Source organism: Dromaius novaehollandiae, chromosome 1 (assembly GCF_036370855.1).
Source record: "Dromaius novaehollandiae isolate bDroNov1 chromosome 1, bDroNov1.hap1, whole genome shotgun sequence".
NCBI lineage: Eukaryota > Metazoa > Chordata > Aves > Casuariiformes > Dromaiidae > Dromaius > Dromaius novaehollandiae.
In genome coordinates this window covers 25303765-25331574 of record NC_088098.1, presented here as the reverse complement: position 1 = coordinate 25331574, position 27810 = coordinate 25303765, and the positions used below count along the sequence as shown (strand labels likewise).

Below are 27810 nucleotides of genomic sequence, written 5' to 3'. Positions count from 1 at the left end.
AGGATTTACCTTAAAAAGAGTACCAGGGTGTTTTTGTGGCTCTTTCTCTCCAAAATGCTTCTCCAGTGGATCTGAGAGTAGAGAAAAAAGATGAGAATATTTGATCACAGCATTGTTTTAATCCTAAATAGTCAGTCAGATTGGGCAAACACAGTCAAATGTACAGCTCACAGATTACTGTGCAGCAAATACTATGCAATGTACAGGCTATGTGAAAATATTGCTCTAGCTCAAAGTAAGACCTTTGTTCCTAATAAGAGTAACTCTTCCAAGGTTGGAAAGGGATTGCTGTGTATGATTTCAGCGTACTCAAGAGAAAATGCTGGGTCAGTTTGGTAGCATTGGAGGAGTGAGGACATGGGTCTCAAAGAAAGCAGTGCTAACACTGGGAGGTTATCTCCAGGGCCCGAGCTAATAGTTTGAAGAGTGGCATCAGGCTTGTATTCAAATGTTTTCTGTCCTCAACTGTTTATTTGGTGTTTTGATAAGTAACTGAACATTGCCGTAGTGAAAGTGTCCTGGAGGTAGCACTAAGCCGACTGTTCAATTCATATCTTCTCATTATTTATCACATCCCAAATTTAGAAAGGATTTTTAGTCAGATAAGCTGGGGCTGGGGAAGAGGGACTGAATTAATCCTTGTAACTATTTTTTCTTACATCAGGTGAGTTGGTTGTGGCATTAATGATGGGCAACAGTGAAGGTTTTTCCCTTGGTTGTATAGCACAGCACCCACTATAATTTGGTAAATTAAGCCAAGATAATAATTATAAATAAATAAAAATAGGTAATAATTTCATATTTTTCTTTGTGATATATTGAGTAGATATTTTTTGAGGCTTTCTGTAGTCTTCTAAAAGTTAGTTTATATAAAGCAACAGGAAAAGGTACTCAAAAGTAGGATTGCAAAAGAGAAGTTGTATAGAGAAAAGAATATGCATATTACAAGAGAATACAAGTAAAGTATTTTTAGATGTCCACAAATTCATGACTGTTTCGTGAAAAGTGTATATTTTGGGGGGATTCTGCATTTTATAATTGAGAGAAAAAGTGAGAGCCTACATATTTGACAATTAACTTTATCAACTGTATATATTTGCATTTATAACTTTGAAGGGAACTTTTCCTTTTAGAAGTGTTCAACTGTACTAATTCTTACAAACAAGTTATGAGAGAACTTCACATTCAAATATACCAATAAATTCATATTGTCCATGTAATGTGTTTCTTTCCTGTGTATTAGCTTTCCTTGAGACCCTCTCCCCCACTTCTCCAGATTAGTTTATTCCTGGTTTTTAAAGAGACTTTAGGAGACAAGAGGAAAGCAGTTTAGCTCCAGTGTCTGTGAAAGCTGTTTCATTCAGTAAGAAGTTATCTTCTTTTAGCTTGCAGTATAGTACTTATGCCAGGAAGGAAAAGGATGTGGTTTAGGCTTTGAAGATTATTGCTTTTATTTTGCCTGCTTCATGCAATGTTTTGTAGCTATCTTGGAACTTCATATAAAAAATAAAATTATGTTAGCACTTACACTGGGTGTTGGTTTTATATCTAGAGTGTCTAGCAGAACAACAGATTTTTCATCAATTTTAAGCTTTAATGCTTCCAGAAGATGCTCTCCAGACAAGCCATTAGGGCCTGGTACTGCAATTAGATCCACTTGGGTGAAATCATGTGAAGGCCTCTTCCCTTCAATTAACTTACAGATGCCTAATGTTTCCAGGTCAAAATTTGGATCTTTGAAACCATTGCTCACCTGCTGTTGTGGGTGTCTAAGATGCTATCTGTAAAGTACCTGACATCCCTTTTTTTTACCACAACTATGGTCCTGGTGGTGCCAAACAGACCAACAGTTGAATACCTGAAGATTTCACAGATTAAGTATTTGTCTTTTTACCTCTTGCATCTAATCATGTAGATCTGCTCAAATCACACAATTCCGTGCATGAAAGAGACGTACGAGAAGGCTGGTTTTGCTCACAGTTGTTCCACCCCCTGCACTACAGGGAGCACTTTCCAAAGAGTGGAGAGACTGAAGAGTTTACATCCTCAGAGGTGAGATTTGAATGCAGGTCTCCCACATCCCAGGCAAGTGCTCCATCTGGATCTACTGGGTGTAATATACTCCCTATCTACTTGTGGTATATAAGTACTCCAGGCTCTGTGCTGTGGTGGTGAGGATTAACCTGTGTTAATGAGTTCACATCTGAGGCTCTCAGCAGAGGTAAGAGCCAATGTCCAGCCAGGGGATGGGTGGCTGTCTGCCTGGGCGTGCTGATAGATGTCATTCTTCACATTTCCTACTTTGTGTCAGTTCCCTGGCTTCAGTGGCTGTTTCTCTTAAAAGCCTAACTCTCCCCCTTCAAGGCAGCAGGAGCCTGTCTGTCTGTTGCAGAGTTACAGATTCCACTGAGCAGCAGAGTAATTAGGTTCAACATTGCAACAATTTACTTTGAAGTCCATTACGTGGACATAGCCTTATTAGTTTATCTCTGAAAACTGCAGAATGGAATATAGGGATAATTATCAAGAATGGTAGAAAAGACAACCCCAAGAAATAATGTCAGGAAAATTAGGAGGGCTCAAAATGAAAGAATTGACCTTGCAGTATATAAATAATGACAAACAGTGGAACAAAGGTTGTGCTTTTATTTCGAGAAATGAGACAAAGGACCTGACAATATTCACAGATAAATAGAAGCATAACATCCACAGCAACCCCAGCTGTCAGAGGTCATTCTGGAGTCACATTTTACAAGTCACAAGCTTCAAGCCCTCTTTGGTAGTATCTCAGCAAATAAAACAAAACTGAACTTCCAAGATTTCTCACTAACTGTAGCAGCTATTCATCATTCTAAATCTCTACCAGCATTTCTCAGAGCTTTTCTGTCACAGCTACTGGAATAGCAGGAAATTCCTATATGGAGCTTGTCTTTCCACCTAACAGTTCCAATTACTTCAGTCCTTGACTGCCGCTTTGACAGCACCACTTCTGAGTGATCCCGCGCTGTGATCAAAATTAGGAAATAACAGAAACAACATAGGATTTTTGAATTGGCTATTTCTTAAAAGGTGTTTGAATATGTGTCGGTTAATTACCATCCTTAATGGTCATAAACCTGAGTGGATTTCACCATTTGTATTTCTTTCATCTGTAGTCAAGTGTTTCTTCTCAGACACCTGTCACAATAACTGATACAGTTTCACTGTGTCTTCATCCTGAGGCAGACTTTTTTTAAACTATCATTATAAAACATAAAACACATATCCTGTGTTTTTTAGGAGTATAAATGGATTTGTGGAAATAAGTATGGTCAGAAATTCCTTGAGATTTAATAGTCAATGCTCTTGCATTTTAAACATGAGCAACTCCAGCAACATGCATAAAAATATTTTTAATATTTTTAAAACCTGAAGTAGAAAACAGTAACAATAATTTTTGATGAAAATTACAACATTTTTGCCACTATTTTTGCCATTAATTAATAGTCTGTGTTTTGAATATAGTCATAGACTTGCTATTTGACACAATTCTTTGGGAACAGTTTTTACAGTAATATAATTGATTAATGTATTTGTGTCCACTGGGTTTGTAAGACCAATTTCTAGGAGAGTCTGAATAAAACAATGACAGTGCTGCTGAAATCTGTGAAGCCTTAAGACTGAATTTCCCTTTGTTAAAAATCAAAATGTGTCAGAAATCTACTGACTCAGAATAAAATTGCAGGCTACAATTTCACCCTTGGGCTTAATCAAACATGTGGTGTAATATCCAATTTATTGTGTACTTTTGCTTTGAGCTTTGCTGACATTTCAATGCCATCAACTGTAGAAATGTCGAAAGATGTGATTGTCTTTTTCTGCATTTGGGTATTGTGCCACAATTCACCTTGGCTTTAACAAGTTTCATGATATTGTCCATTTTTAAAGCTGATAGAGGCCATTTTAAAGATCATATCTGTGTATATAAAAAAATCTCATATCACTAACAGGTTGTTATCATGAAGAACAACTGTACTACTTCTTCACATGCTAGCATATTGTTCATTTTAAAGTCCACATTTCTTGATTACCATATTTATGATTGCAAAGATAATGTGATACAACATGATAAAGATATAAACAATTTGCTGGGTATATTTGTCTTTCATACATTCATAATTATTATATATTAAACCCCAAATATATATTTTTTAAATTTTAATCAAACAAATAGAGAAAACTGTGAGAAATATATTCATTCAGTATCATATTGCAGATACAATTTTTTTCAAGCAGATAAAAATCTTTCAGGTGTCTAGGGCACAGGCTTCATGCATATGCATGCATATAATGTGTACATTTTTAGTGTATATGTATATAAAACATAAAGTAGGATATTGAAATTTATTTGCTTTCTATATTGGTCATGTGAAAAATAGTGTTTATGCATTTTTGGAATTAGTGCTGAGTTTTCTGCTCTTCATGCTTTATTTTATTCAGCCTTCTCAATGAAGTGAAGAAATTTTAATAGTGCTCAGAAGAATATTATCTTTCTTGTGTTTGATACAGAAATAAACTACTCAACAATACCTTTTCTTCAAGGATCTCAAAGTACTTTATGTACATTGGGAATTAGTGTTTGCATACAATGGTGAGATAGATTTTATTACTGTACTTCGAAAATGAGAAAGGTGTGAGAAAGAAAGGCTAATAGTTGGATCCACAGATTCAGATGACTAACTTGGTCTCTAAGCGGATGAGTTGAAAACCCTCTCAGGTCACAGGCTCACCATATGGAGGTCACTGCAATAACAGCTCTCCAGTCCTTGGGGCATGTTCCCACTGCTTCTGGAACAGGGGAGACAGGGACTGGAAGTCCTTACATTACTGTTGCCTCTTGACCCTTTGTTGTGAAACCATACCATCATCTGCCATCTAACCATGGCATCTTTTTAAAAGAAGTTTCTACCAGCTGAGTTACTTAGGTACCTATCTGACGACTGCTTTCAAGTATGCCTAGAAATGCTCAAGTCTGAACTAGTGGACACCAATCTGCTGCAATATCACAACTGAACAGATGTGTGTTCAAGCATAGTGTTAATATAGAACAGATACAAGATTTGCATAAGCTTACCCAGGGGTTTATGCCATAACTGAGGAAATGCAATCTCCTGAAAGCCAGCAACAGAAGTATAAAACTATGTTTTCTTCATATTTTGTTACTGATGTTCTTTAAGAAATCAAATTCTTTATTTTTTTTGGTAACTATGAAGTCTATATGGATTGCTACTTATTCAGGGCTGTGTGAATATCAGTGATTACCTTTTAACATAAGTGCAACTCAAAAGACTATTACACTCTGATTAGTGCTTGTTATTATTGTTTGTTTCTCTGCTCCCATTTTTCTGTGGACGTTCATGTGCTGCCTACAGAGAATGCTGGAAAGCATATGAAACAAAACGAGGTTTAAGTGACATTCACACTTCCTAATCTGAGCTACCTGTAATTATTTCATAATCTTACAAGAAAAGCATTAAGAGCTGATTGAGATTACAAACGCTGCAGGTAACAGCAACAACGATAAGTCATTGAGAGCCTATTGTTGCAGGTCTAGCTGGGATCCTTCAAATTCTAAGCCAAACATTAAACACACTTTAAATGATTGACTAAATTCTGACCTGTGCTTTGGCAGTCCTCCTAAACATGGAACGACTTGCTAGCAGAGAGCATTGAAAGGTATCACATTATCCAAATGTCTGTGTTCAAACTCTTCATTATCCTTTAAGGGAATAAAAGATATCACTATGTCATTTACTGAGTACCGTGGTACTCCTTACTTTTCTCTCACCATTTTGCATAAAAATCAGTCTCAGTCTCTCTGTCCCGTGTAACATTATTGCAATGTTATGTAATGTTTTTGCAATTTTATCCAAATTTTCTTTTTGTATTTAGTGTTGCCTGTTGTAATCTGTCTTATATCTTGGTTTCATTTTTTTTCCAGGTAATCTAAAGCCACATCTGTGAGGCTCAAAGGCCACATCCACACTGTCTAGGTTGAAGGTCCCTCTTGACATCCAGACTGCAGAACTTTGGCTTGCCATCAGGTGCTTATGGAGGGCCCGATGTATTTGATGCAGCCCTAACATGCCACCTTTTATTTCATGTTAATACTTGTCTTTTATGCACCATGTACGTCCCATCACCTCAGCAAATAGCTCTATGCAAGGGCCCTGTCTGTTACTGTTCTTCAGGAACCACAGTGACCTTGCTGTGTCAGTATACTGCAGCAAGGTAATACTAGTTGGAGGAAGTTTTAAAGAACTGAAGCTCTGGGCAAGAAGAGAGGTGAATGTGTTGTCATGTGAGTCAATATTGCAGTGCTTGCTCTGGGAGCAACCACGTAGTCCGTCTCGGCCCGTGATTTACAAACCGATCCTGACACTGGTCCTCAGCTCAACAATACACAGGAATTGTTCAGCTGCCTTCAGGCTGCAGTGGATGCTAAGGTCAGGTGCATTGGGTCATGCTCATTTTTGGCTTCTGCCTTTCCCAAGAGCCGGGATGATGGAGAAACATTTTAAATTCCAGGATGCTTTCATTATGGCCATGTACCATGATCTATTACCATTTCTTTAAAGGCAGAGTGTTCACTTCTGGGGACATCAGGAGTTCATTTCATTTTTCCTACACTAAAATAAAAGGTATTAATGTAAATGTTATTGCAAGCAGGGCTATAGCAGGCTTATTTTTTTTAATCATTTTGGTTTGCAATCCACACAGGAAGCTTAGAATAAGAGAGTAGCCATAATGTACTTAATTTCAAAACTAATGCCAGAACAACAAAGCCAACAAGTCCATTAATTTTGAAAAAGGGAACTACATTAGAATGAAGAAACTTCTTAAGGAAGAAACTGAAAAAGGCAGCCAGAATGGAAAAACATGAATTAAGGAAAAACTTGAAAAAGACAGAAAGGCATAAAACTTTTTTCAAACATATTAAAAACAAGGAGGCTGCCAGAGAGTTTCTGGAGACATTAGATGGTCAGGGTATGCAAAAAAAGACTTAGGGAAGATGAAGATGTAGCTGAAACTACAAGCATTTTTTGTCTCAGTGCTTACTGTGGAGAAACTTGGATCCCATGTCAGAATCCTTTCTAAGGAGTTCTAACAACAGAGCATCTGCTTCAAATTGAAGGTTCAACAAAAGAGTTAATGGAAAGAAGATACAAAATGAAGCACAAAAAATCAATTGCCACTTATGAAATAATTTTAGAGCAATTTAAGTATGAGGTATCTAAGCAATTTACTATATGTAAGCTTTGGCTTTAAACTGCTTTGGTGTCTGAGGAATGGAAGGCACAAAAGTGATCCTGATCTTTTAAGAAAATATCCCAAGAAGGGCCAAGGAAATGACTTGTTCCTATTTGAACAGGGCAAATAAGAGTAGAATAGAAGAACAGAATTCTCAGACACAAGAATTAATATGATATATTGGGAAGGGAGAAGCAGTGTGGCTTTTTTAAAGAGAAGTCACATCTTACAAAGTGACTATGGGTTGCTGGAGAAGTCAGCAGGCACAAGAACAAGGGTAATCCACCTGGCAAAGTTTTCTTGAAATTCCAAAAGGTTTTTCACAGTGGTCCTTACCAGGAACCTCTAAGACAGACTAAGCTGCCATTGAGTAAGAGACAAGGTCTCTGAATGGATGAATAGTTGCTCAAAATGTAGAGAAAAAATGGTAAGATTATACAGTCAGTTTTCTCAATTGAGGAAGGCTACTAGTGAAGTCCTACAAGAGTGCGTGCTAGGTCTGTGCTTTTCAACATAGTGAAAAATGAGATGGAAAAATAGGTGAAGGGTAAGATGGCGATGTCTGCCAATACTATAAAATTATGCAGGACAAGAAAGATGAGGACTGACTGAGAAGAGTTGCAGAATATGATACTTGTTAATAAAAAAATCAAATGAAATATAAATAAATGTTAAGTGATGTCCACAGGGAAAAGTAACCTCAGCTTTAATTATCTATAAAACCTAACTTAACATACACAATCTATCACTCAGGAATGAGATCTTCAAATTGTAAATAGTTGATAAGTGTAGATAAACAATTTTAGGAAACTGTCAACTCAAACCAGAAAATATTGTTATGCCCCTCTAATTTCACAGTGTGTCCATATCTTGAACACTGTGTACACTTTAAGTCCAATTTGCCACCTCCCTACCTCAGATCAAAAAGATACAGAGAAGGCAACAAGGATAATCAAAATTATGAAATAGTTTCAATATAATCCTCAATTAAGCAACATAAGACTTTCAGCCTAGCAAAAAGGACAACTGAAGGGGGATGTCACAGTGGTTTATGAATTTATCAAGGTTATGGAAGAGTTAAATATGGAATGACTGTGCACTGTCTTTTCTCAGGAGAAGTGACTATTAGCTGAAATTAAAATATGGCAAGTCCAAAACAAAGAAGAATTACTTGCTCGTGAAATGTATAAAGTTACTACAGGGCATTTGTATCTATGGGCTTGAAAAAGAATTGGAAAAAAAAATCCATGAACCACTCAGAAAGGCTATTGAAAAGGAAGAATTGTCTAGTTCAGGAAGTTCTTGAACTGCAAATCTCAGTGGCCTGGAAGAGTAGACCCAGGAAGTATAATTGTTTTTCCATAGGCATCTGCTGCTGGCTAATGTCAGAGACAGGATAACGAGCTAGTTGGAACTTGGTCTTACTTGGCCTGGAGAAGAGTGTTTTATTGCATCCTCTACTTATTTTTTTATGATCCATTCAGCAAGCATTCCCTTTACCCTATTTAACCCTAGAAACAGAATTAACAATTGCTTTATTCTACTTCATGTAGTATTGGCTGTATTTTTCTTGGTAGACCAGTTTTATTTATTAAGATATTCAAATATCAGTTCAAACTCTATTTTAATGCTATTGATGGAGCACAGGACACTGTGACTGTAGCTGCGAAGAATAGCAGCATTTTATTTTTGAGGGGTGCATTGTAGAAGTATTATAGTGCTATTAATAATTAGCTTTTGTTATGCTAAACTCTTGCTCAAGGCTGCTTGGGTTTGCGGAGGCAGAGCATCTCTAAGCCTTCCTCCATTTTAAGGATTGCACTAGCCACACAGATTAGGATTTAATAATCAAGTGGTACATGATACATAGGTTATATCTATGTGGCCAAGTTGATTACTCTCTGTTTTGCTCCAACATGAACCGAAAGCACTGGTTCTTTGGCAGAGAAGCCCAGGCATAAATTACAGAAGAATTTATGCAAGGCTCAACACATGGCTTCCAGTAAGGCCATGGAAGCTGGCTGCCCCAGTTTGAGCTGGAGACCCCAGGGCATTTTCCACTGTGGATTCCAGAGAGGTGACAGTTCCTGAGACCTCTGATTTTCTGTACTGCTAAGGAGCGACAGAGCAAGGAGCTTCAAGTCAACAGAACTCACCGTGCACTTTCTCCTGGACAGCTTCCCAACAGCACCTTAACTGCCCTTTGCACTTCTAAGAATCAATTTCCTAGCACATTTCATATTTCACATGGTACACAAATTAATCTTCACAGTGTTCCTATGCAGAAAGTAAACACTGCCCTTAAATAAAAAGATTCTAAGACTACAGAAGCCAGGCAGTGACAGTAAGGCATCTGAAATGATGTTGTGGCAAGGATTAGAACAGAAATTCATTTCATTCCTGGTATTGCGTTGAGGTCATCTGGCTGTCTGATGCACTTTAGAAAATGAAATGAACTATTAAAATCTGGATACATTTCCCCATTAAATTAGAAACATTTACAAATCCTGATTTGCACATAAAACTTAGCATCTCTCGTGATAAAAGCGATAACCAGGTTTTGGTTTTAGGAGATTCTGAACTGTATGACATACTGTCTCTCTGTGTTTGGCTTTCAGTTTACTTTGTTACATAACCATTGCATCTTCTTAAAGGTCAGCCAAAGTAAAATTATATTTTGTTGGAGGTGAGATGTAAACAAATGTTTGACCCTGCCCTGCCATTTTTCTTAGATCTTCTGCAGAGCTGGGTTACAATGTGTCAGTATTCATAAAAGGAGATTATATTTTGGAATCCGTACTGTGTTATTCATAAACATTTCAATGTACCTGCAAACCTTGGTTAATAGCTATCATGTCTCATGAAAAAGCAGCTACAGTGTATTTACTGAGTTATATACATTATAACCATGTGCATTTGCAACTGGACACAGATGAATATTTATTTACAGTGTCCACTTTCTTCACTGCTTCCTCATCTTTTGCTTACCTTGAAAATAATCAACAAAACTAAGAAAAGAAAGAGAGGCATTCTAACAAACCTTGTTATATCCTACACCAGTTGTTAAAATCTAAACACCAAATATAAATTACTGAATACTTTGTTTTAAGAGCTTAGCATTTGTTCACTGATTTTTTACTTTGAACAGACAGTGTAGATACAAATGTAGTCTTTTTGCATTTACATAGGGTTGGTGTTACTAGCAATATCCACATGAGAAAATGTTACAGAAATGTTCCCTGTAAGAATGTGAACCAGATAACATATATTGTAATACAGTGCACTTCATGCTGTAGCTCTCTGAGACAGGTTTAGAAAAGCTGATACTTTGATGAGAAGATCAGCTGCACAGCATTCTCCCCACATTCTCCTCAGAAGCCTCGGTTCAAACTACCGTTCACTAACATAAGAATGCTATGTATATATCAAGAGAAATAAACACACATTAAACCAGAGATTCTTTTTCCTCAGCCTAAGCACTGAAAGCATAGGCAACAAAAATCCTGGGAAAGGGTAGGAGTGCCAACTTTACAGCAACAGCCACTTTTCAGATAAAGAAAAGCTTTAACCCACAGACTCTAGCATAAAATATTAATAGTTCCAGCTATATCACTTAATAACTGAGAAAGAAGTGTTGTTCATAAAAGAGTAATAAATTCAATTTAAAAAATTGCGCTGTTCAACAAGTATATAATATTGCAATTAAAAATGTTTATCTGTTGACCAATAGGTAAGAATATTAGCGATATATGTTTGATGATTTTACTGAGGTGTGTGATCAGAGATTAATATAAGGGAGCCTAATATAAAATTGCAAAGGATTATTGTTGAGCTCATATGCTGAGGCATTAAGTGACCTTGTTTTTAATAACTTGATTAACCTAAAATGATCTTCCTGTTTTTCATGTGAGGAAAATTCACATGAAAACTCACAGTTAAATATTGTGTTCATTTGTCCTCTTTTCCTAAAATAGCCTGGGAGGAACTGAGCACTATTGTACTTTCCCTCTATATATGTTGGAGGTCAGGCATTTTTGTTTCACACAGGGCACCTCTGCTTTACATTTCCTCACTCTCGCACAGCGTCCAGAAGAGCGGTAGGCTGCTTTTCACAACACGAACTTCACTGTTCAATATGAAAAGTGAGCTGGTTGTGGTCAAATGTGGGCAGCAAGTTGTCATTTAGAAAATAGTTCCCAGCTAATGGATAGAGTATTTTTAAGCATGCTGGAACGGTTCCACAGGTGAGCTGGTATAAATGAATAGGTCTTTTGTCGTGAGCCTTGATCTCTTCCTTCCTTCCTCCCTTCTTCCCCCCTCTTTGTCAGGATGAGTCAATGTCTTTCTAATTGGGTGTCCTTTTTGGACTTTTTTCCAGGTTTTAGGCATTAAGAAAGTTCAAATCCTTAAACACATAGCCTTGGTGCCCAGAAACCATTTTTCCTTTAACAGGTTTATTGCTTCAAGAGGTATTCATTTCAGAAGGCTCAACAGTATTGTTATGGTTTTTCTTGCTGCACACAGAAAATGTAAAAGGAACTTAGTTGTACTTCAGTGAAACGGCATTACTATCCCAAGAATGAACAAACTGATTTGTTATGTCCTTAACAAGAAGCCAGTCGACTTCTAAATAGTGTTGTGGGATTGTTCTGAAACTGTGTCCCAGTGTGCTTTCAGAGATAACTATCCTGCCATCTCAGTGGCAGCTCTTATTTTGTCATCACACCCTTTCTAACTCTTTCAGGAAAGTGAAAGTGGGTAATGTGATCTCTGTCAATGATACCACAGGTTAGATAGGCCAAACTTTAACACTGGTAGTCAAACAAAACTGAAAATCTGGTAAAGGTGCCTCCTAATGGATCCTCCTGACATCATCCCGTTGAAAGAGATTGACAGGTATATTTGCTGATTTCCCAAAATCTTGTCTTGCGCTTTTTAATCAGTAATTACTGTTTGGAATTCATTGGCATCTTCCATCCAAGGATCTCAGGTAAAGGAGCATGGATATAACCTTTCTTGGAAATAAATACTGCCAACCTTATTTCTTACAAAAGAAAAAGAAGGCATGCAAAGATTAAGTGTTTTGCTTGTAGATAGAATGAAAGCTTGTGGTAGATTTTAGAAGAGAACTGAGGTTTCCTACAATTAAAAAAAAAGGCAATGGAAGATGCAGAAGAAACTGTGTGTTTTAAAAAAAATGCAGCTGGAGCTCTGAATTTGGATGCACTGAGGCCATATTCAGTTTGAGGCTTGAGCCCTTTTTAGAGGTTAAAAAAAAACACGCAACCCCTCATCACACTAGGGATGGATTTTATCCATTGCTTTGTGAGGAACAGACTGTCATGATTGAATGGGATAGACCATTAATACATGGGGGCAGTCTCTTGAAGGGACAAAGTCCCATGCATGTGGTAAAGAAGCAGCGGCTCACTACAGATTGGCATGTCTCATTGTGTGTAGATGTGAGGGGATTATTCCACACACTTATCACTGACTTCTTGCACTTTTCCCTGAAATTGCTGATGTTGACCACTCCCTGCGACAGAACCTGCTCTAGGACAGTCTCCGGAGTGACTCAGCATGGCAATTCTTTGGTTCTACCCTCTCACCACATAGGAATTGCAGAGCATCTACAAGCAAACTTAAGTGAAAATCAGTGCCCCTGTGCTATGCTGCATTTTTCTGTGTTCCTGCCTCTTTCCTCTCTCCCTTCTGATATTACCTATGGAGTAGAAATTAGACCTCTAGCAAACATAAATAAAAATACTCATATATTCTACTATGTAGTAGTAGTCTATCTCCAGTCTTTGCTAACGTGCTGTTAAAAAAGCATCTTAGATGTGATCTGGTGATCTTATTAGATCTTAGATCTTATATCAGATATGTTCAGCAATTCAAACTGTGAGAAATTCCAGTTCCTACCACTTTTCTTCCCTTTTATCTCTGTAAATCATTGCTAGTGGATATAAAGTGAGAAGTAAGAAAACGGAAACAGAAAACTGTTGGGGCAAATGAAGCCTTCTCTTTTTCTCCACAATGGTCAATAATAAGGACAGGTCCTTTATGGTTTTTTGGTTTTTTTGTTTTTTTTGTTTTTGTTTTTGTTTTTTTCTTTTGGCTAACAGATAAGGAAATTTCAGCTTGCCACTAACAGCACTGTTAACTGCTTCTTGTGTCCTCTACTTGAACCAACTCTCCAAGCCTGCCTGCCTGACTCTCCAGCATCTTCCTTCCACCTTTCTTTTTCAATTCTACAAAATGAAAAGATGGTTGAATTTATGCCACTTCAGATTGATGTATATGAGTTCAGGGAATAGGACGAAGGACAACCAGGATCAGAAGTTTCACTTGAAGTGTACAAATTGATTGCTACCACTTTAGATTCCACTAGATTATAGTCTAATATTCTTGAGTTTAGTAGTTCTGCTGCAGAAGATGTTGTCTAATTTTAACAAGAGTACCCACGGCACCTTCTTTTTAAAAAACAAAATAACCAGGTAAACATGGTTATTTTGTGTATAGAAAACTATTGTATAAGATCTCTGAATGATTTAAATCTCTTGATATTCAAATAAATATCGTCTAAATAAATATGAAGTAGTATCCCTGCACTGGCCTTTTACTTGTGACTCACAGCATAACCAAAAAATGAAACAAAACAAAACAAAAGAACATCTTGGATCCAACTTCGTCTCCAAACTGTTATACAGATTTTCCACCAGAACTGCCCTTCTCCTAACCCCATAGTGCCCTCTTCCTAAGGCATGACTCCTTACCTCATTTATATTTTTGGAGGTGTAAAAGAGAAAGGCCTGTTCCCACACAGGTAACACCCTCATGCAATTATTTGTCTTTAGCCCTGCTCTTAGGCAGATGAACGTATTCCTTCTGAATTCTATATAAGCTTTATGTGTCCTTGCTCTTCACGTGACATGAGAGGGCTCCCAAGCTGCAGTTAAATGCAGAAAGCTTGCAAGAGCTTTCAAACTTTCACGTATCTAGAAAAGTCTGTCTTTTTAATGGGGTTTGTTAAATGTGCCTCTCTTATTGGCTCACGGGAAAAATGTCCATGGAGCAGGAGTACTCTAGCAATACATAGTTCCTGTCATTATCAAATGCCTCAGCTCCACTTCAGCATTTAATCACCCTTAAAAGCCATGAACTGCCTCGTATACTCCTCCACTATGAACACTGTCTCTTAATCAAACTGGATTAATAAGTTTAAGATACATTACCCACTGTGGAGGACTGATGAATGAATTTTTTGCCTTAAACATTTCTTGGTGCATGGGGTGCAGGCAGGCCACAACCCCGAACAAGCCATCTGTCCCTGGCAGAAACAGGACTGGGCTGCTGCGACACCTGAGATGGTCTCCCTGCAACCACCCGGGACACACCAAGCCTGCACTGAACGAGACCACAATCGGGCAGAGACTTTGGGATCTGGACTGTAAATTATTGTACGTTTTTAGCACAACTTCTATAAAACCTGCTTGGCATGAGTGGCTAAATTTGCTGAAGCCTTAGGCCGCACTCCCTAGTACAGTGAGAAAGGCCCCAGAGCTGGTGCAGGCGGGAATGATAAGGGCGTTACCAGCAATTTGCATTCCTGTGCACTGCTGAAACAGTGCTAATTGCTGGAGTTATCACCTTCTTTGTCAGGACCTTGAGAGCTAATGGCTGGACCCAAGAATGGAGACACACCTGTCAGCAGAAACGGCAACAGTAAACGGCCTACCTAGGGACAGTGATGAGACCCAGTAAGGGGCAGGAGACCCCAGACCCAAATATTACTATTGGTCTGAACTACCACGTGAGGGGTGGGAAAACTTAATTTAAAAAAGCTATAATTGCCGAGGGATTTCTTTGTTTGGCCCCCCTCTTTCTCACTCCCTCTCTCGGCCCTCGCTCCTCGTCCCTCGTCGGAGGCACCCAGCTTGAGCTGTGATTCGAGCGGAGTCAGAGGAACTTCATCGGCCTCGGAGTGGTGGTAGCTAGCTTCCTCTCTCCTTTTCCAACTTTTCTCTATCTTTTCCCCTTGCCCTTGTTCCCTTTTTCCCTTCGCCTCCCCTTCGCCCTCCCCCCCCCCCCCCACGCCTTTTCTCCCCACTTCGTGGAAAATAAAGGTAAAAGGTTGTACGATATTTGACCGGTTTTAGCGTCTTAATCTCGTCCTTGGGATCGTAACGAAACCCTCCCGATATTGGATCGGGACAGCCACTTATATGTGGATTTTGGTGGGTCATGAGAATAGTTCTCTCCAGGAGCTTGCTAAAAAGATTACATTACTGCCATTTTTGAAGTTTAAAGGTGTGTTTCAACTACTGTGTTGTTAAGCCACATTTGAAGAAAATATCCCAAATACGTCCTTATTCTAGGGGCTGTAAGCATTCTTGCCGATAGCTGTCCATAAATGTCTACTGTATACATCCCACCACCGGTCATAAACCATAATAGAAATTAAAGTTTTTACTGCTTGCATCTCTCAGTGTACTAAAACTCAACTACGTGGGCTTTCACAAAGTACAGTACAAGCAAACCACCTCTGTGCTTGGCAGAACAGAGCAGAATGGAGCGTGTGTGTTTGTGTTTTGAATCGTAAAGTTGAAGGGCCTGTAATGAAAATATTTTATGGTAGGATCCTCTCAGTCCTAGTTCAAGAGCTTCAGGTTTGTGACACTGTGATACAGGAAGAGCTAATCTAAATATAGGTCTGACTTGGTACAGTTCTGTGCTTGTTAACAACTGGAAATAAAAAAAGCTGGATTTTGCTAAGTGGCTGAAGGGGTAGCCTGTGTTTCTGAAAGATAAGTGAGACATAACAAATTGAACAAGTTTAACTCTTCTGATTTTTCACAGAGTGACAGTAGTACAACTTTACTAATCTTAATAGAGCTGTGTTCCCTTTAATTGTTTCAGATATATTATCAATCCCCCAGACTGCACATGGTGCGCAGAAAACTGATTCTCTCCTGATAGTGATATTTTATGAGTTTGGCTTTGGATTAATAAATGGCCAGAATGTTTTAAAATGCAAACAAACACCAAAGGCAAAATCGAAGACTTGAGTAGAAGCAAGCTAGTCATAACTTAATGAAATTAAATATTGCTTGTGCATTAAAAAAATAAATTGTAGTATTGATTAATGCAGTGATCAGCCCAATTCCATCCCATTGCTACCATGTTATTGCCACTTCAAACTGAACGTGCAATTTTCACAAGTTACGATAGTTTCAGCATTTGTCTTTGGAACTGTCACCTGTCATGCTTAATGAAACTAAGTGACAATTGTATTTCTTTTAGTACATTAATACAATTAGGATTTTTAAACCCACTCCAGGGTTAAGATAAATTACAGAACTTCATTAACTATTGCATGATAAGAACTCCAGCTTTTCTGATTTTCTTCTTAAGTAGTGTAGGTTTGCCTTACTGTTACTTTGTCTCTTTTAATAAATATTGATTAGGATTAAATGCTTTATAATATATCTTTTGCCATTCATGAGCTCTAGGCATCCACCTTCACAAATGAGGATAAATGTATAATCTCATGGTCTACTGTAGCATGTCCTTTGTACATGCACATTCTGAGTGTAGCTAACTATGGGTGTCTAGATATATACTTAGATAAACATTTATGTATACATACAGAATTCTGTTATGTATTTCTCAAAACCTTCACTTTAATTTACCAGATTCCAAAACTGTATATGACTTTGCAAACTGCAGAGCAAATTAATACAATATTCTAAAGACTAGTCTTTCCATGGGTCAAGAGTCTGATTTCATTTGCCTCAGTGTAAAGCCAAAGTCACTCCACTGTTTTCGGAGTTTACTCATTTATGTAGAGTAAATGCGATCAGATATGTTCTGCTTTATTTTAAAAAGTATTATACTGCCTCCTTTGTCATGGGAGCCTGTTGGTACTATTCACCACTTTGCACACCATATCAAATCTCACAGAGGAGAATATTTTAAAGTGTTACTTTCCTGGCAGGATGTTAGAAGCTGTGGGTATAAGAGACAGTACTTTTTTGGAATTTATAAAGGAAAAATAGCACGCCTTTGTGTTTTCTTTGCTCTCTTGTTATGTCTTTTCAAGTACAGATTTATAAAAAGAAAATTTATGGTTGTTAAATTACATGTTTCTGAAGACTTAGTTTTTGTGTAATAGTTCTTCATATATGGCATTAAGCTTTTACAGCATCACTTGTATAGGTAATTTTTTATAGGTTTTCACAAAGTATTTAAGGTGCTTTAAAAAAAAATTAGTCTATTTAATTCCATTGCAATGGTTAGCAGAAGATCTTCCTTATGGAATATAGTCCTTGACACATTTCTGGGTCAAAGTGTCTTTCTTTGCTGCAAAATCTGACTGCCATTTTAGTCAATGGCTAAGCTTGAGATTTGGGAAAGCATTGTGCATTCATTCCTAGCCTAGGACTGTGTTTTGGAACTCCATGCCTCTGAAGACTAGGAGAGTTCTTGTTAGTCTGAGTGCTCCATTACAGAAATTTCTAGATATAAACTGTAATATTTTTTCAAGAAAATGAAACCTTGGTGATGTTACAGAACTTCGAGCGAACATTTCAAAAATCCTTTTCTAAATTTTATATTACTCTTTACAGAAATATCCATAAATGGTAATAAAAGAATAAAAGATACCATTCTGGTGAGAAGCATTTACTGTTTTAGGCTGAATGCAAGCGGGTGACCGCAGAAGGAGCACTGCTGCTCACAACACGAGGACATTCCGAAACTGAAGTGAAGGAAAAATGGAGAAGGCTGGAAAGCCTCATGTCCCATCTTCTAGCAACAAATAGCTGAGAAAAAATGGTAGTAGCATTTCTGCAGAAAAATCTCCCTTGATTTACTTCCTAATTATATATACAGTACAAACTGATTAAAACTACCAAAGCATAATACGTTCTTGTACCCATCACAATCTTCCATGTTTATAAAATTAAACCAAAGACTACCTGGATACTGGGACCATGCTGTTGAAATGTATCTTCAGCTTTGTTACCTGAGACTGACTGCGTATCTTGCAGTTGATAGTGATCTTCAATTTCGGAGGGCTGGATAAATCCATTTAAAGAACTACTTCCATAGTTGTAGAGTCAGGAGGCTGACTAGAAAACCAGTGCTCCTGAGACCAGACCTTCAATCAAGGTAGGTCTGGGTCAATCCATAGAGCTCCTGTTTGAATTCTACCTACATTCAACATTACACAGGCAAGCCCAGGTACCTGCCCAGAAGTTAAGATGATGAGTTTGAAAAGACTGAATTACCTGTGTGTCGGTTAATTTTTTTACCTTCCGCCCTAAAAAATAGGCATAAAATCTTCTTCAAGCCCACAATAAAAATGTGCCTGAAGCTTTTACGATGAGTAAAAGGTGGTAGGTGGTAAAAAGGTGTAAAGAGTAGTGGATCAAGCTCAGGACTGGTCTAACACTATTAAATTTAAAAAGACGATTTTTTTTCTATTTTACTAAAATAATACAATTTTTAAAAATTAGGAAACTCATCAGTGATCTAGGACTGGAATACCAGAGATTCTACAATGAAAGATACCGTGATGTGGTTGCTTAAATCTTACTTGGCTGTAGATCATGTTTAACAGAACCTTACTTTTATTATAATTATAATTATAATAAATTGTATTAAATTCAAAATGCAGATATGGAGAAGACCTAAAGCTCACTCTGAAAAAACAGAGTATTTTAATTTGTTTTTGTTAATCATTGATGATCAAGGTAGTATGCAAACCACTGGTATTTAAACCATAAAGAAGATCTGAGAGAGAGCAGCTAGTACGTTAGAATTATAAAATAATTGCATACATACTGTCTTACTTTTATTTATAGCCATAAAAGAAAAAAAGTAGCTCAGACCTCAAAATAACTGCTTGTATAAGTTTACATGAGCCTGTTTATAGCTCTTATAATGTAAAACAATGTTAAATAAAATTATACTTTAACATTATGACTTTTACAGCATTTTCATTAATACTTTACAACAGTTGAAATAAACCACCAAAAAAGGAAAAGAGAAATGAAGGAATTTGTACAATATAATAGCCTTCCTCACTAAACTATAATATAACCATTTCTTTTAAAGGGAAAACATTAAAAGTCCACTGATTTTACATATTCTCTCTCTCTCTAACTTTCATAAATAATGATGTGACAGACATTAATGCAATCATTCAATGGGCAGTATTACATCCCTTGTGATCCAAAAGTGCCAGCTCTGCGGGGGAACTCTTTGAACCCGATTTGTGTCTTCTGACATTTAAAATTTTTTAGCTGAGGTGTTATTATATTCATCCACATGTGCATAAATATTTTGTTCTTGTATGATTGGTAGTTTATATTTGCTATTAATTGCCCAAATGTCTATTTGGACATATTGTGGAGCTAATGTCAGAAGTAATGCCTGAATAATATCAGAAATATAAAATACTTTTCATGACTGCTTATTAAAGTGATACAACTGAATATATTTTAAAACTAATGGTTGGCAGTGTGATCACAATGCAAAATAGTGTAGATAATTTCCTCTTGTGTCTTTCTAGTTATTTCAGCTAGTCTATAGAGTGCGGAAAGAGGAAAAAGCCAGGCCTTCCCTAGCTCTCCTTTTGCTTCCTGGGGAAAATCTTCCTATAGTGAGCATAGGCACAAAATTATATCAAACTTGGACCAAAGATTTGCCTTACTTTTATTTATCTAAGCAAGAAACTGAGGCAGAAGGCTATTTTTCTTTAATGCCCTGGTTTAGACAAGTAATGGTGCCTTTTTCCATCTTTATTCACATGGGTTGCCAAGATGCTTATCTGTCAATATAGAAAAACAACTGCTTTTTGATCCAAGTGAAGTTTTGTAATTATGTGGTTTTGTAATGCAAAAGGATAATTTTGTACAATCAAGAGAGCCGACTGCGATAACAGAAGAATTGCATGTTTCTGGCTGGAAAAAAATAAATAGCATAACAAAAATACAAGAGAGTAAAAAAAATGCTTTTACAACTGACTGAGGTTCATTTTTATATATTTGTCTTTCTTCTTCTTTGTTTTTAAGGATTGTTCCAATGAACTCTATTTTACATGTGATATCTAAATAAGCATTACTGTTCCACTGCCTTATTTATTCTATTTGTAAAATAGGCTTGCTTTAATATTTTTCATTTTAATATTTTTAAGAAAGATTGACTAGATTTTCTTTTTATATGGCAATATTTTTATTTTTGTGGAATTCTAGATATGGTGTTTTTACAAAGACCTTAACCTAAGCACTTACATGAGTGCCAAAATGAAAAATCAGGAACAGATATTTAGGTAATTTAAAAAAAAATCTTAATTTTAATTATCAGCTAGACCAAATAGAGGGAAAAATGACCTCATGAAATATTTTACTGTAAGAAAACTGTAGTTCACAGAATTGTTGCAGTACCAGAATTTTTTTCCTTTATGAGTTGTACAGACATGGCGAGAAATGACTGTGCAAGATCGCAAAGGTATGAGTGAGAAGGATGAGTAAAAGACTTCTGTTTTTATGTATAGTGACTACTTTTTATCAAAGATTTTACTGTGCATTCAGCATTATGGACTCATAATATGCAAATGCATTCTGCTGTTAATACACATTCACAGCATACAAGTTAGTGGTGCCAAAGGAGCTGTTGCAAAATATGCTGTGAATATGTATTAGGAATAATATGCAATATGTAACTAAGAGCATTCTGTATCATAAAACCATAGTACAGAATGCCCAATATTTTAATACCCATTCACAGTATACTCTATGACAGCTCAAAAGGAGCAATTGTGCTATTATGAATTCAAAGTAGAGATAACACACACCAAATTAACTAAATTTTTATGGATCCCTGATTGTGATACCATGATGTCACACAACAATATAACATACAGTCTTATGTTCCACTGTATTATTTATTCTATCTGTAAAATAAACTTGCTTTACTATTATTCATTGTAATATTTTTTGGGAGAATTGACTAGATTTTCTTTTTACATGGAAATATTTTTATTTTTGTAGAATTAAAGATATGTATTTTACAAATTTCATTTGATATCAGCAGTTAGTTTGATATTGCTGAGAAATAGTAACGTAAATTTCCTGGATACTGACAATTGTTAAGAACGTGCATAAAATACTAATGTAGAATAATGCTAGATCCAGGTACTGTCCAAGCTGCAGAAACAAAAGGAGCCCTGTTAACTTGAAAAGCAACAGAAATATTTGTCTCAGTTTTCATTTATTTACTATACGACCTCTGGAATTATTATGACTAAATGGATTAGGTAAATTAAGAAGTTATTTAAAAGTCTCTGTATAGTTCATGTTACAGAATTGTGTTCAGTTAGCCGCACTTTTTTATCAATATTCTCTTAAACCTCCTGTCCCATTTATTAGAAAGATGCTGTTGCCCATCTGCTTGTCTGTGCTGACATGATCTTTAGTGTCAAGATAAGTTCCAAATAATCTTGAATTCATTAAAAAATTGCTATATCCTTTGAAGTGTCTGAAATATTCATTTTTGTTGACTTTCAAGTATTTTCTGAAATCTTAAATGTTTTTTATTAATGTTACACTGCAATGTGAAAACCTGAATTAGCAAAAAGAATATATGCAAATAAACTAACTGTTGCAATCCAGCAAACTTAGTTGTACTTGAATATTGAATAATTCTTCTTATTTGTAGGAATATAATGAATTACCAGTGGACATTTTGTTGTGATGAAACGTCAGTTTGCATGCCTCAATATATGATCTGTTACTTTTTCATATGAGTTCTATTACCTGGTTGAGTGAACTACTTGCTTGAGCTTGCTAAGGAATAGCTGAAACTACCATAAACCATGCCATGTGATGTGTTTTGCCTTAAGTAGGATAAAGCTTGTTGAGCTGAATTCTTCTTTCATGCAGCTCCTTTGACTTCGTTGGAGTAACATCAGAGTTAATTCATCTCAGAGTATTTTATTTTGCTTTACATTATGATTTACTGATTTTAATGAAATCTTTGCTGACAGTGTTAGAAAACAAAAGGTCTCAGAAATATTTCACTGAAACAAAATAGCTTATTATAAACAAAAAAAAAAAAAAGGAAATGGAGAAAAATACCTTTTCCTATTTTAAATTCATACTTATATGGAGTTTAATTCTCTACTCCTAGTCTGAGCCAGCACAAAGCAGCCAGTAAGCTTTATATTCCCTTTCTCCCCACTGTTGAATACATCCTGTGGCAGAAAAACATAAAACCTGAACAAGAACCATTTACAGTATAAAGACTTCTTCTGGCTCCTTGAGCAATGTACAGAGTTATCTGTGATATAGCAGGAGAACACTAGTTTCTGGTTATGGAAGGAGTTAAATTTGTGTGTCTTTAATTTCATTTTAGGCATCCTGCTGTTAATTTCTCTCGATTTTTTTGCTCTTTGGAGGTAGATTTCCTGGGACTAAGAGGGATTGGTTGCCCTGGTGCCCAGCTGGTGTCTAAGGCACTGTCAATCCCACAACACTTCAGTAGTTGTGTTTTATGGAGTAAAAATACTAATCTACATCACAGATGCTCTGTTCTGGCGTATGACAGTTACACGGCTTTTAAATGGGATGTTCAGGAAAAGGCTAATAAGCAAACTAGGCCATGAAAATCAAGAACCAAAAATATTCCAATCCACGCATGCCATTGTCTTGCAAATTTCCCCACTGTGTTTTTCACTGCTGAACTTCTCATTTTTCATGTAGTCCTTCTTTCACTCTAAATTAAAAACCAACTTGCAAGCTTCACTTGTAATACCACTATTTGATAATACAACATAATTTGTTTTTAACCTCAGTTCTCTTTTTTATCCTTTTAATCCATAAAAGTTTTTCCATTTCAGTGTTGCTACCTTATTAAAATTTAGGACAGAGATCCTGCCCTGATCCTATTCCTGAAAAAAGCTATGAAGTTTAGAGTTATAAACATATGTTAAAAATACGTGTTACAAAATTGAAAATCATGTTCTTAGATACACCAGAAGGATGACTTGAACTCACAGATACTAAAGCACAAGCAGTCAATCACAGAAAGTTTTACTAAATTTTTTTGGCCTTCTCTCACACATAAGTAAGTTATGTAAGGTGTTGAGAAAGGTGTAAAATGTTTCCAGTTTCCACTGTTCCTGCTGACAGAAGGAAGTCAGCCTCAGTTTAAGAGTAGCCCTGAGGAGGGAAAGGTAAGTATAAGGGAGAATATCTGGGTTGCCACAGCTGCACTGATCAATAAATTATAGTTTTTGATCACCTCACTGTGTAAACAGCAATGTTTTCTAAAAATATAAATTCATGCACAAGATGAGCATAAATTTTCTACAGCAATATTGCTATCCAAAACTTCCTTCACAAGAAACTATATCCAAAAAAAATTCAAAGACTAAAAGTTTGACTTGGAAAATTCAAGACAGAAATACAGCTCAAGTTTTTAATAATATAAAAAAATAACCATTGGAACAGTTTATTTTGGGATATTGTGGATTTACTTTAAATCAACAACTTGTGTCTTTCCAAAATACTTCTCTAGTTCAGTGACAACTCTTTTTTGGCTGGAGGTAATATTTATGTTAGGGCTTGTGTAAGAGCTCAGATTAGAAAATGGTGATGACCCATTTTGTCCAGAGACCTACAACCATCAAGAAATAATTCTGCAGTTTGTGCACTTTTAGCAGGAGTCTGTTTTACAAAAATTTTAATAGAAAAAGAAACTTGGTGGAGGTTTCTGGAAATCTTTTAGCTGCCTGCAACCTATACTTACTGCCTCTTACATGTGTTCTGAGCTTCCCTTCATAACCATTCCATAATCTGTCATTATGGTCTAGGAGAGCATACTTGAGTTTTATCATCTGGTAATGAAAGAATATATTCGAATACATATGTGCGACATCCCATAACTAGGTTGCTGTAGCAGTATTCATCATACCTTATATTTGTAGCGTACTTGAAGGGCTGCTGATGTTAAAGTCTTAACTGCCCACTTCCTGAAAATTTCAATGATAACATTTTAGAAGGGTAATTCTTTTTAAGGAAAAGAATAAAACAATTAGCTTACTTTAGATCAGCTGTGTATTTGTTAGAACTATTTTGTACTATCAGGAAAGTGCTCTATTGTAGGCTTATTTTGATGAATGTTGTCTATCTGTGGTATCTCATCAACAGTGACCACATCCGGATCCATCAGCTTACAATAATTGCAATTCTTGGTATTCAGTGCATTACTTGTTGCACAATATATTTAATAAGTCATTTCAGTGAATTGCACTTTTTTGTATATTGAATTCTCTTATTTTGATTGATTTTGCTTAGGGTTATCTCACACTCCATCAGCTGGAATATGGCACTATCAGCTGAAGATTTTCTTCCTTTTATTTAGTTGTTTTAAAAACTATTTAAAAACTTTTAAAAACTATGTAGGCTCCCAGCAGCTATAAATTTGAACCTTAGCTGGGTGAGCTCATCCCATCGTCTTTCTGAGGAAGATAAACTGAATACTATGAGGTTTACTATGTGTCTTTCATAGATAAGGCTCAAAAAAAAAAAAAAAAAAAAAAAAAGCCAAAACTTATCTGCTCTGCATAGGCATTTATTATCCAATGAAACTTTTTGAAGACAGGGTGTGGTTGGCTCAATTTTTGCTCCTCCCACTGCTCTGGGCTGTGTTTCCAGTTTCAGAGGGAAAAACACAAGCTTGTAAGTTGAGGAGTATGAGTCATAACCTCTCTTCTGCTACTGAGTCACTTGGGAGTTTTAGGTAAGTCATTATATCTTATGTCTCTGTTGCTCTGTCCCCAGAAGAGAGAAGAAACGAGTATACTGGAACGACCAGAACTTTATGCAATGCTTTCTTAGATGAAAAGTGTAGATACCAATATTGCTGTATTACTATGCAGTAGAATACATAATTTTGTGTACCAGAAATGGAATTTTTATACTTAGTTCTTCCACGCAGAGCATACATTTTTTTTCATTTTATCACAAAAAAGTGTAAATAAAGATTATGCTGTACCAAAAAGCATCTCAGGTTACTGAAATACTTTTAAAATGATGGTATTTCTCAGAGGAAAATATATACACCTTAAAAAGTAGTGTGATGCAACTGATGAGAAATGCTATATTTGTCATCAGTAGTGACCAATAGTAAAGCTATACAATGGTGCAAAATTATTGATGACTTCTGAGTAAGATGAGGACCTAAAATGTATGGTGTCTCACACAGAAATGGTTCCTACTTAGGAATTTACCTCTGTACTAGATGGTTAGCAAACATTGCAGGGAAAAGCTAACCTTTAAGAAGGGAACTTCTAATACCTGAGCACCTTCCTTAGCATTTATGGTATCAAAATGAATATCCATCAGTTCTCTTCTCTTATGTTAGGACACAGCTTGTTTATAACTTCATTATTTTTTCTACTTAGTTTCTCAGATCTGATGTGATGTGATCACTGTGATGAGACATACTATAATAAACACTGTGTACATTTTACAGAAATTGCAGTTTAATGTGAACACGCTGTCTTCATTAGAGAAATGTGGTATGCTGTGACAGTGTGAGCTAGGTAAGACACTCACTTTATGGATGCAAGTGCGCACATGAGCAACTGCAGTACTCCATGGTGTGGGCAGGAGCAGAGTTTAAGGCTGATGATCAATGAATCCATGTAATGAGAAAGAAAGGTATTTCTTATACAGACAAGCACAAATAAGACTGCTTGGCAGGTGCTAGTGGAGGCAGTGGTTTGCTCTCTAGGGTTTGACTTCTGTGAAATCTTTGTTCTCCCCTTCTTTTAAATGTTTTTGTTTCGGTGCTTTAAAACCCTTTCTATATACATACATGTGTGTTATTGGTTAAAGAATTTGAGAGCATTACAGTGTGCTGGAACTGAACTTTAAGCTGGGACGAAGGACGGGCTGCGCGGAGGCCTGCGTGGGCTCAGGTGCCTGCTCCCCCCAGCTGGTGAGGTGCAACTGGTTGAAGGCGAACAGTAACCGCAGCACACAACTTCTGAGCCAGCAGCTGCACTATAAAAAGTGTCCCTGCGCCGCTGCCAAGTGCTACAGCTGCGAGCCCTGTCCAGGCATGAAAGCCTCCCTTTCAGATTTGTGCGTGTAGTTTGGTTTTTTTTTTTTTTTTCCCCCTTCTTCCCTATTTCTGCTTGGCGGGTTTCGACCTCCTGGGGCATTTCCGCGGCGGGAGGCCCGGCTGGGGCGGGGGGCAGCGAGGCGCCCCCGGGGCCCGGCGCGCTCAGCCCGCGGCTCGGCGCTGGCGGGCGGCGGGAGCTGCGCAACCACCGCCCCCGAGCCGCGGCGGCAGCCAGCCGCAGTGGGATGTTTCGTTGTCCGGAAATGATGGAAAAGGAGTGACTGGGGCGGCGGGGTGTGAGTGTGTCGGTGAGTGTGAGTGTGAGTGTGCGTGCGCGGGGGAAAGCCCCCGCCGGCGCGGCGCAGCGAGGGGCGGCGCGGCGCGGGGAGGCGGCGGCGGCGCGGGGAGAGGCGCTGAGGTCGCCGCTGCCGGGCGCGCGGGGCCCCGCGGAGCAGGGCGGAGCGGCAGGAAATGCCGAGGTAGGCGCGCGGCTGCGGGGGGCTGTGGGGGGCGGCGGCGGGGCGCGGAGCCGCCCCCGGCCCCGCGGTGCTCGCTGCGGGGGGCGGGCGGCGTGCCCGCCGCCCAGCCGCAAAGTTGCCTCTGCTTTATTGCTGCCCCTCCTCGGTTCCTCGCCCCCGAGCCGTGAGTTTTCTGCATAAAATACGTTAAAAAGTCCTTTCGTTTGTTTGTTCCTTCAGGGTCGTGTGTTAGTTTTGTTGGAGGGGGGTGCAGGCTCTTTATTACTCGGTGAGAGAGCTGGCAGATGTCCCAAGTGAGAGAACCTCTTCCTCCAGGGCCTGAAGGGCCAGAGCAAGCTCCGACTGAAAACAGCGCTTTGATCTCACTCCCTCGAGGTAAGTTGCTTTAAAGTTTCTCTGTAATTGTTGCGCCTTTTATTTGAATGATACATTTACTGATTTATTTTGTGGGTTTTAACCCCTCTCTTCTTTCCCCGCCCCCCCACTTTGGTGTAACTCTGTAACACGTTCACTTCCACGTCTTTATTGTTTTAACCAGAATTTCCTATGTACAGAAAAGAAGAAGAAGAAAAAAAGATGCACTGAAGTCAGCACCAGTTTTCACTACCTGAAAAACTGGAGTCATTCAGAGGCAGACGATGCTGTTTCTCAAAAGTGCTGGTTCTGTTTCTAAGCTTTGTGTTTGTGTTTAGAAGCTCTTCACTGTACAGCTTCCCTCCTTCCATTTCTTACAGTAAATTGAGAAATGTAGATCTGAGGGCAGGAGTGTTATTCAGGTTGGAGGTCACTTTGCTCTTTTTTTTTCTTAGGGTATACTCTGTGATGCTGCAGCTAAAACTACTTTCTGCGAGTATTAGCTTGTTTTATATCTGCTCTTCAAAAGGTCTTTTAAAAGTGCAGTCAT

At 37.6% G+C, this 27810-nt stretch overlaps 1 protein-coding gene across 10 annotated transcripts in view; it reads left to right on the top strand.

Moving 5' to 3' along the window:
• The first annotated feature begins 24996 nt into the window (after window positions 1-24996).
• MDFIC (MyoD family inhibitor domain containing) overlaps window positions 24997-27810 on the top strand; it is a 52985-nt gene continuing 50171 nt past the window's right edge. For 4 of the 10 annotated variants that reach the window (XR_010387973.1, XM_064507554.1, XM_064507546.1 and 1 more), the window contains exons 1-2: window positions 26742-26906; window positions 27126-27281. Coding sequence is in view for 9 of the 10 variants with exons in the window: in XM_064507554.1 (XP_064363624.1) it covers window positions 27191-27281 (91 nt within the window). In the remaining variant the exon portion in view is untranslated. The other 6 variants (XM_064507525.1, XM_064507522.1, XM_064507539.1 and 3 more) reach the window with 6 other exon arrangements.